The sequence below is a fragment of the Zerene cesonia genome, chromosome 24, assembly GCF_012273895.1.
Source record: "Zerene cesonia ecotype Mississippi chromosome 24, Zerene_cesonia_1.1, whole genome shotgun sequence".
In the NCBI taxonomy this organism is placed as follows: domain Eukaryota; kingdom Metazoa; phylum Arthropoda; class Insecta; order Lepidoptera; family Pieridae; genus Zerene; species Zerene cesonia.
In genome coordinates, this window is record NC_052125.1 from 3,704,783 (window position 1) to 3,715,365 (window position 10,583).

Genomic DNA, 10,583 nt, shown 5'->3' on the forward strand with positions numbered 1-10,583 from the left:
CCCACTGGGAATTGAACCCAGGACCCCTCGGTTCTACGCTCACGCGTTAACCACTGTACCAAGGAGGCGGAGGTTTTTTTTTTAATGATATTTAGGATAGGTTTAATATTAGACCATCCAGTATTCAACTAGTATACTACGAGTATAAGGGCAGGACAAGTAACAATTTCAAGGTAAACAGTTTAAAAAAAAACCTATACAACCTAGGAGCAAAAAAATAATGAGTTAATAGTTTAATTTTTAGTTTTTTTATAGCATTGAAATGCTTTATAAATGAGAAATTTTGAAAGAATAGAAAAAATTTGATCACGAGGCAGGATTCGAACCTGCGTATCTTGCCTAACCGTAGCAACGCCTAGCCTCTCGGCCACCCGTGATCCTGCCACAGTAATCGAATTTCTTCTACTCTTTCGGTTTCATGTGCCTAAGGGGCACCCCATGTCATCTATTGAGATGATTAAGAACCATCACAACCAATACGAAACATTATTTCAATGATTACAATATTGATCTAGTCAACACACAGCACAAACTACTGAACCTGGCATGAAGATATAAGTAATGACGTAGGCATCGACTAAGAAAGGATTTTTATTAAGGGGATGAAAATTTGTACCATAAAAATGTATTAGGACCAAGCTGCGTGCAACAGCTACTTGTATAATATATCACTTAAATTGATTTTGATAATTTTTATATCTAACAATTTGGCAGAATTGGGATACCAATTAAGTTTTCCTTCACTGCAAAATGAACAAGGTTTTATAAATATTATCATGAAACCAACACAGCAAAAAATAAATTTTCCTTTTTGTACAAACAAATCACATAACTTCTCATTTATTTCCTTTAAATTATAACAATAACAACACAATTTCAAAAAGTTAATACAAAAATTTAACCATTCAAAAAGGTTTATTTATTATGTGTGTGTGTGCCGTACATACTAGACAATTAATTTCTTTTCCCGCTCTTCCCCATAAAGTTGACAACTTGTGCAAATGGCGCGAATTTACCGCGACGCGATCTTTTTTTCAAACCTAGCACTGGCATCATATTGTCGTCGGATTCAGCTATAGAGGATTCCATATTTTTTGATACTATCTCCTCGGACAAATCTGTATCGTTTTTATCTGTTTCAGTACAGTCTCGGTATTTTCTGCTATATTCAGCTTTTTCACGGCGATATTTGGAAGTATCTGGAGAGCCAAACTTCATGTCCGGTGATTGGCACATAAGGGTGTCGTAGAAAAATCTATCTGCACGACCTTCAGCCTTAGGTCTAGATTTTATTTCATCATCCGAGCTCTCGTTGGAGGAATGGTGGTGGGGAGAGCCTGGTGACGATTTCTTTGGGATTCTTGGACTGAAAAATATTCTTTGATTCCTTGATAAAATTTAAAAAGTTTTTATAGTTTACATAATTGTAAAATGAAACTTGAATGATTTAAGAACAGCAAGTACAATATAATTTTGTGATATTTATATTGTAGCCTGTTAAATAAAATAAATTGATGAAATAAAATGTTAGATGAAGCTCCTGTGGTACAAAGTATTATGTAGTAGGAACATTAATTTATTTAGAATTATAGCTATAGACTGGATGAAGGGACATAATAAACAAAAATCTAAATTGTATTGTATAGTTTCTAACCGCCAAGTCGTGTGTAGAGTTTATTTTAAATTACCATCGTTTTTCACCTGCAAGAACAGGCGTCAACCCGGGCCGAGGGGACTGCGTCGCCATCAGACCAGTTGCAGGGTCATCGCCTTCACCCTGAAATACTTAATATTAACTTGCGTCACCTTCATCTTATATTTACTTTACAACGAAAGTATACAAAAAAAGTATTTATAAATTCAAAGTATTAGTGCTGGCTCAGAAAAGAAGAAAATGGCAATTTAAAAATAAATTATAACATATGGAACCTCATTACTTAATAGAAATTCCGGAACACTTTGTAGTTGATACGTAACCCAACAATAGTTACACAAGATTTTGCTTGAAAAAGATAGATGATAGAATATATTTGTTATTTACTCTAACATCTATCTATTTCACTTACACTTTACGAGCAGTATCAATAATTTTGACTGTTTTAATATTACTAGAAATAAAGCTATAGGGTAAGTTATTACCTTATCTGCCAGATGGAAGTAGCAATGCGTGATCCTCTCCACATCAGCCCAGGCAACGATGTAGCGTGCCATGGTCAGAGGTATTTTCGGCAGGAAGTTTGAATGAAACTTCCCCTGGCAATATATAGTGATCACATCTGTGTCCTTCACTTCGAATATTATACGGAATATAGTGCCTGAAAAAAAGGTAATTGATCTGTTTTGCATTTCAATAAACGAGTCTAATTACCCGAATATGCAAAACAATAAATTATTTACTTCGCACTGCGTACAGAGTTTAAAATCATACCAGGGACAAACATGTTATAATTAGTGTCCAAATTCCCACTTCCAATCCATACGCCATTTCTCCTAGACAATGAAATGATGTTGTCGCGATGAAATCTCACGTCGAAATGCAGGACTACGTCACGCGGTTCTTCCCCCTCTTGAGCACATAGGTTTATTGACATCCTGTCAGTGTTGCCATGTATGAACCGAATTTTGAAGAATGGGAAAATTAATATAATAATAAATAATAATAAGAAGAAGAATAATTATATTGGCAACTCAGGTTAGCTTTCACAATGACGGTATTAATGTTTTGTTAAGTTGCAGTGGTTATAACGCTGACAAATATAAACGCTGATAAATGAGACGAAATATATGAGTTAATTTCTAATTATGCTATACAGATAGCGTATATTCCTTACTTGTTTGATCAACGTTCTTTATTATAGTTGAATAGGAATTTCCATAAAATATTCGTAAAGATATCATTACCACTTATTATCAGTAGAAACGTTGCAGACAATATTAAAAAATTAACAATCGAGACATATATACTGACTTTCTAGCATTTTCCTTGATTCTCCCACCGATTTCGATCCTGTCTCCAATTTTGAGAATAGAGGGAATATTCGCAGTAAAAACGGGCATTTTGGTTTAGATTTATATTGTTTTGATAATACACAGCCTCGCTTATTTTTAAGTCAGGGCCAGTTATATTTTTGGTCATTTTGAACAAAAATTTTACACATCTGTCTAGGATATTTTGCAAATGTATTTTTTCCAACAATGTAAAAATAAACGAATTGGCAAGTGACAGACAAAATGTCTCAAAATTTATAAATTAGAGTTTCAGTAAAGAGTTCCTCAAATATTATGTCAGTAGTTAGATGTATTTAAACTAACAAAATCCCTAGGATCAGGCAGATCAATTACCTGCTAAAGTCATAATCTTTTTTATAATGATGTTTGATCAAAGTAATTATTTGTAAAATATTTTAACGTTAGATAGGTTTAAATAATATATAAAGTTCCTTCACAACAGACAACACCTAGATTTTAAAAACAGAAATTTGACATTTAATTGACACGCATGACTTCTGTCACATGTCAACCATATGATGTGTTTGACGGATAATTGACATTAAAATGTAAAGTTAAAAGTTATTTGTCGGACAATCTGATATAACCTATGCCCTAAATAAAAGTTTATTTTAGATAAGTGAAAACACTTGAAATAAACCAATAGGCATCAAACCGGCAATACTTTTGATTAATTTTTAAAAAAGGTAAGCAATTGACATTAATTTATTTCGTTTTTAATATTTTGCACGATGTAATGTTTTGTTGTGAAATTTAATATTTATAAGTTCTTATAACTATAGCATTAATGTGTCATTGTTGATTAATTTCAGTCACGTATATTTATGTGCTAGTTTTAATTGTCCGTATAACATTACAACAGCGCTGAGTAGGATGCGGCCTTTCGTTGGTTATAATTCAAAACCTTCTAATAAGAATAAAGTTATAGATAATTTTAGCATTTTCATGAAGGAAACCATGATTAAAAGAGAATCTAATTTCGTGGTGTGTTGTTTAACATCCTATAAATAACACACACAATGTCCTAACTCCTAACAATTAAATGTTTCTGTGTGTTCGACACTCTGTATGGCTTGATAAGAGAGGCTATTTTTGCTTCAAACCCAGGACTTATTATAAAATTACTATTTATGTGTTGTAATATTTCCAGGTCTTAAAGTAAAAAATATGTTATAACAAACTACAATATTTCTAACAATCTATTTTTAGAATTTATAACCACATTATATCTATACACCACATGCACATTTTTTATGAAATAATGTTGAAACTCTGAAATTTAAATGATTCTATATGATTTGATTTATTATTTACTAGTTATATGCCTCGGCATTGCATTGATGCAATAATACATCATATATGCCTGTATGAACCATTCTTTGGATTACTCTATCTTAAAAAAAACCCCATCAAATTCTGATACATATATTTTAAAGATATAGCATACAGACACACAGACTGTTTAAAGTGACTTTGTTTTATACTATTAAGCATTTATAAAACTGATGACCATTTTTCAGGGAAAGTCCCATTTGACTTGGTTTAGTGGTTTTAGAGATAAGGAAATCACGGATGCACACTTAACTTTTCTCATATTGATTCATACAGATAGATTTAATTCAATGCTCATTACACTGTGGTTAAATGTGTTATCTGCACTTATTATAAAAAACGTTAAATAGTTTGTTTATTTGTTTTATTGAATGCGCTAATCTCATGAAAGAACACATAACCAATTTTAAAAATTCTCTCTGTTTATTATATATGTGATCCCTCATTAGACTATATATGTACCACTCTAGGTTCGCCCTGGCTTCACCCGTGGTACAATTATAGCCTATGTCACTCAGTGAAGCTCCAGCTTTCTAATGGTGGAAAAATCGTTGGAAATCAGTCAGTGGTTTTTGTGTCAAAATATTACAAACATACAAAAATACAAAAGTATTCTCTTTATAATAATAGTGCAGGTGTGCCTAGTCTAAAATTTGTATTTCTGTACAATAAATATCTTTTAAGTGTTTCTCTGCATTGTAGTTGTTTTGTAGACCCCAAAATAATGGTTAGCAAATGTTTGTATGTGTTTTAATCACTTAAAAGTAAGTTAAGTAAGAAGTAGGTTTCAAGTAGATTTTGAGAAAATTTTGTATTGTGATAGATCAATATTAGGTTCTTCCTTTAGGGGTGGCTAGCCATACATGTAATTGGGGGATGGAAAATTAATTCACAAATATGTCAATCAATGGGGTTCCTTTGAATAGGTATTTAAAAAAAAATGTAGGTTTTGCATTAGGTTTTTTTCTAAAATAAACAGTTGACGAGATATACGCATCTAAAATGTGAAAGAAATGTTTCGTCAAAAATTCAAGAAGTATAAACATTAAGAAATTAAAGAGTGGTCATGGGGAGACTGAAAGCTCGCTGTAAAGTGTTCGAAACGTCGGGTAAATAATAATATAATGAATAAATCGCGTTTAAAATCCGTCAAAAAGTTTTTATTTTCTAAATGTGTAATACTCGCGTAAAATAAAACACAAGAAAATACTAAGTATAATCGTATTAATTTTACATTATTTTTCAGCTTTACAATGGTTGTCTCGGAAGAAGCCAACCCTCCCGTAGAGGGAGAAGCGCCGAGCAAGAAAGCAGCAAAGAAAGCGGCGAAAGCTGCTGAGAAACAGCAGAAGAAGGCTGAACATAAGGTGAGGCGTTACGTGTTTGTTTGTGTGTTATGCTCAAAGACCATTAAATGCTCGTCCAGCGAATAAATGCTCACAACACGCTGTAGGCACAATAAAATAGTCATAGTGTAAAAGTCGCGATGATTTAACAAATTGTTGCATGTATCGCTTGTGTAATATATAATATAAATTAACCATAAATCACTTAGTATAAATACGTGAAAACCTACAAAACTTGTTACTAACATATACAAATATCGACCCTTTTTTCCCACTCTTTGGGTAGATTTTTCTTTTTCCATATTTATATGGAACCAATACTTACAATAATCAATATAAAAAGAATGATTAAAACCGGCAACTCTGTAAAAATTTATGAGTGGTAAAAAGTGGTCCCTTTTTTCGTTTGTTTCCTAATTTTATTTAGTGTGTTTGTTTTTTCTTTTGTATTAATGTTAATATATTGACTATCACAGGGTGCGAACCCAGCGCAAAACGAGACGTCCGAACCGGATATATCGCAGGGACTGTACGGTGTGTACAAACTGATAAACTCTGACGGAGACCACAGAGACAGGGTCTATGTGGATGTGAAGGATTTGAGCGAAAAGGTGGTCGGCCAGACCGTGTGGGTACGAGGTGGGTTTGCACCTATATTTTATCTTTACACAATCTACTAGCTAATTTGTTTGTTTGAACGCGCTTATCTCAGGAACTACTAGTCGGATGTATACAGCTGATGAGTTTGTTTGAACGCGGGAATATCAGGATGTACTGGGCTGATTTGGATGACCTTTGGTACAGAGATAGTTTGGGACCCAAGAAATGATGTCTGTTTTTTTATGATAGTCTCACAAATAAGGAAAACAACATATATTTACTAGCTATAATTCCCGCCTCCGCCCGAAGCCCATTTTGTCATTGAAATAATATTAACTATCATATCTTTTAAGTTATAGTAGTTTAGATCAGTAATTTAGACCATATAATAATATTCAATAATTTAGTTATTATTAATAATTATAAATACATTATAAACAAGCTCTCCGCCCGCGGCTTCGCCCGCGTAGTCGCAGGAAAGATAGACCCGGGGTCTTTCTCGCATATTCCCGTTTCCGTGGGATTTCCGGGATAAAAACTATCCTATGTCCATCTCCTGGTTCAAAGCTACCTCACAAATTTTCAGCCAAATCGGTTAATCCGTTCTTGAGTTATAAATAGTGTAACTAACACCACCTTCTTTTATATACATGAATTATAAATATATTATTAATAATTTAGTCCATTTATATATATTCAGATTATAATTTTTATCATTATATTTGAAGTTATTTAATGAAATAAAATATTTTCTAACAAAAAAAAACAAATAATTTGATTTAAAATTTTCAGCTCGCCTCCAAACAACAAGAGCGAAGGGGAAACAGTGTTTCGCAGTGCTGCGACAGAATTCCAGCACTGTACAGTTGCTTATCAGCGTCAGCGATGAAAACAGCGTCAGCAAGCAGATGGTCAAGTTTACTGGCAAGTGAGTTTATATGAGACTAGTTGTGCCCCGCGGTTTCACCCGCGTAAGTCCGTATTCCGTAGGAATATAGGGATAAAAAGTTGCCTATGTGCTATTCCAGTTGTCCAGCTGTCTACGTACCAAATTTCATTGCAATCGGTTCAGTAGTTTTTGCGTGAAAGAGTTACAAACATACACACCTTCTTAACAAACTTTCGTATTTATAATAATAATAGGATAGGATAGGACCAACTGTTGTTTGGTATCAAAAATTTCTATGATACATACTTTCATTCTCTATTTTATCCCCTTGAAGGTAGAATTTATCAAAATCCATTGACACCGGATGCTTACATAATAATGGGTATCTGCATGCCCAATTTCAGGCCGATGGGTCCAGTAGTTTGCGCTGTAAGATAAGGTGATTTGCATGTTAATTAGCTAATAATTGTATTAAGATAAAATCCGTCACTTATAGAAATTGATTAAACGCAGCAGAGTTGGAAAAACGGAATATAATCAATGTGACATGTGACATCTGCCAACCCGCACTTGGCCAGCGTGGTGGATTATGGCCTGAACCCTCATAGGAGGCCTGTGTCCCAGCTGTGGGAACGTGTATGAGCTGATGATATGATGAGGCTATTCATCAGCATTTTTTTTATCTGTACTTCACTTATAATGTCGCAGGAAAAGCTGATCCGATTTCAAAAAAATATTTCACCATTGGATATATGCTTGATCCCTGAGTGCTACAAGCTATGTATGTAACACAGGTAAAGCCGGGGTGGATAGGCATAATTAAGCTACCATGCTGGTATTTATACGATATAAAATAAAGCCCATAATTTTTTTTCGTATATATCAGACCAGATAATTATATTTTTATTGCAATAAGCAATACAAAGACACCGTCTGGTCTGTATCAGACGCATAAAATTTAAAGTAAAGTTATTACATGTTTGATGTGGAAAAGGATATGACAAAATTGCAATTTAATTTAGAGTATATGGCACAAGTCGAGTGTCAGACTGCAAAATTTTTTAATAGATGTATAATTTCATTTTATCATTTTAGGTAATTAAATTTGTTGTCACAACGTTTAAGTAAAAATGAATTTATTTGAATTATTTATATATATTGATTTATTTTAAATGTACGTTTTTATTTATAAAAAACATTCATATAATATGAAAATTACTGTTTTTCTATTCTCTGTAATCTTAAACTCTCAATAGTTAATTACATTGTCATTTCAACGTACGAGAAGCGACAAAACGACCTCTATGTGTTCCCATAATCAAAAAATCCCTCTTCATATAATAGACTTGTCATCACCGCATAATTTTTTCAAAATTATTTCATTTCTCAACGAACAGCATAACAAAGGAGTCAATAGTGGACATCCAAGCGACTGTAGTGAAGACGGGCGCAGCGGTGGAGTCGTGCACGGTGCAGCGGCTCGAGCTGAGCGGGCGGCAGGTGTGGGTGGTGTCGCCTGCGCGCGCGCAGCTGCCGCTGCAGATCGAGGATGCGGCGCGACCGGAGATATCTGATGTGAGTTTTTTGGTATTTTTTTTTTAGTTTATCATATAAAAAAGAAATAAAAAGAGTTTTTATATGTATGTTTTTATTTAATATGTGTTTTAGGTCATTATTGAATTTATGTCACTAAAAAAATGTGTGTGTGCGATTCACACACGATAGAAGTGAAACTTCAGTAAATCGATAAAAGAATGAGATGGATATATATAAAATATAAATTAGTGTATATCTCTGTCTCATTCTTTACCGGCTTCATTCTGCACATTTTATTTTTGTATTTGTGTCTCTTACCTGTCGTTTTTTCCGTTGCATCAGCTTTGAAATCACAACGATTCTAAAGAAGTTTCACTTCAATAACTATTTAGTATAATAATGTGTTATGTTTTTTTCTGTCTTCTTTAATTGTTCTCTTTTATTTTATTGTAAATGAAGTGTTTTCATTATCATTTGTATAAAAAATTATATCAACTTGCATATTCAGGACCCCGAAGCCCTCAAGATAAGAGTAAACCAAGACACTAGGTTAGACAACCGTGTCCTAGACCTGCGCACACCAGCCAACCAAGCGATCTTCCGCATAGAAGCAGGCGTTTGCAGGCTCTTTAGGGACATACTTACACAACGGGGTGGGTATATACTAATACAATATATGTAATAACATTTCAGACAACTTAGGGCTTATTTGCTATTAATTAGGGCTTACTATGTAACGTTATAAATGCGAAAGTGTGTTTGTTTGTTTGCCTTTCTTTCACGTCGCAACGGAGCGAATTTGTGGTATGATTGTGTCTGGCGTTAGACAAGTGGCTAGAGAATTAAATAGACTAGTTAATTGCAGCGACACATATAATTTCCAGCGGAATTTCCTTAGGACGCAGGCGAAGCTACGGGCGGAAAGCTAGTAGTTTAATATTATTGTAGTTCATTAAAATTAAAATACAAGAGACAGTGACATAACATTTTCTTGATTTTGAACTATTTTACAAAGACTGAAAACCGCCTAACTCCAGTTAAATTTAAGTTAATAATTATTAATAAAATAGTTTAACACTTGAGTTTCTCTACATTAAATGTAAGTATGCCAAATTGTGTATGTGTTTTAGTATCATTTTATTTAATTCTCGTGATCTATTTATACTCTAATGTTAAATTATAAAATATCCAAAGGTTGCCTGGCAGAGATCGCTTATAAGCGATAAGGCCGCTTTTATAGCCTTAAATGTTTCTTAACTTACTCGTTTTCGTCATCCTCATATGTCAATCTTTCCCATTTATATGTGCTGAATAAAGTGTAAAAGTGTGAAAAAAAAAGGTGTGTTTGCGATTCACACACGATAGAAGTGAAACTTCAGTAAATCGACAAAAGAATGAGATGAGTACATATAAAATATAAAATAGTATGTATATTTCTGTCTCATTCGTTGCCAGCTTCATTCTACACATTTTTGTATTTCTGTCTCTTACCTGTCGTTTTTTCGTTGCATCAGCTTTGAAATCAAAACGATTCTAAAGAAGTTTCACTTCAGAAATATTTCACTTCTACCGTGCTGTCATAAAACCGCACTATCCTTTTTCCTTCGCAGGTTTCGTTGAAATCCACACGCCGAAGATAATATCGGCCGCGTCGGAGGGCGGCGCGAACGTGTTCACGGTGTCCTACTTCAAGTCGTCCGCGTACCTGGCGCAGAGCCCGCAACTCTACAAGCAGATGGCGATCGCGGCCGATTTCGATAAAGTGAGCGATTTTTTTATTATTTCCTCCCCTATGGGGGATGAAGTTACTTGCGTCCGTGGGAAATACCATCTACCCTTAGACCCACCCCACACGTGTCCCCTGGGTGGTG

The 10,583-nt window shown here is 34.0% G+C and overlaps 2 protein-coding genes across 2 annotated transcripts in view; one reads left to right on the plus strand and one right to left on the minus strand.

Moving 5' to 3' along the window:
* Window positions 1–942: 942 nt before the first annotated feature.
* LOC119836371 lies at window positions 943–2,591 on the minus strand. Its single transcript, XM_038361676.1, has 4 exons — window positions 2,429–2,591; window positions 2,140–2,315; window positions 1,689–1,777; window positions 943–1,366 (listed from the first exon to the last, which is right to left on the minus strand). Exons 1-4 carry the CDS (start codon window positions 2,589–2,591, stop codon window positions 955–957), a joined length of 840 nt encoding a protein of 279 aa, XP_038217604.1. The 3' UTR covers window positions 943–954.
* A 953-nt stretch (window positions 2,592–3,544) lies between these two features.
* The window catches only part of LOC119836479 (aspartate--tRNA ligase, cytoplasmic), a 13,305-nt gene continuing 6,266 nt past the window's right edge, over window positions 3,545–10,583 (plus strand). The window contains exons 1-7 of the mRNA XM_038361817.1: window positions 3,545–3,695; window positions 5,588–5,708; window positions 6,164–6,326; window positions 7,080–7,215; window positions 8,574–8,751; window positions 9,221–9,365; window positions 10,323–10,474. Coding sequence (XP_038217745.1) covers window positions 5,595–5,708; window positions 6,164–6,326; window positions 7,080–7,215; window positions 8,574–8,751; window positions 9,221–9,365; window positions 10,323–10,474 — 888 coding nt within the window. The 5' untranslated portion in view covers window positions 3,545–3,695; window positions 5,588–5,594. The remainder of the gene's footprint in view (window positions 3,696–5,587; window positions 5,709–6,163; window positions 6,327–7,079; window positions 7,216–8,573; window positions 8,752–9,220; window positions 9,366–10,322; window positions 10,475–10,583) is intronic.

Coding starts and splice junctions, on each gene's coding strand:
- LOC119836371 (XM_038361676.1), bottom strand. CDS start 2,591: ATGTCAATAAACCTATGTGCTCAAGAGGGGGAAGAACCGCGTGACGTA. Junction 1,778..2,139: donor ACTTCCATCTGGCAGATAAG/GTAATAACTTAC, acceptor TAAGTATTTCAG/GGTGAAGGCGATGACCCTGC. Junction 1,367..1,688: donor CTTGCAGGTGAAAAACGATG/GTAATTTAAAAT, acceptor AATATTTTTCAG/TCCAAGAATCCCAAAGAAAT.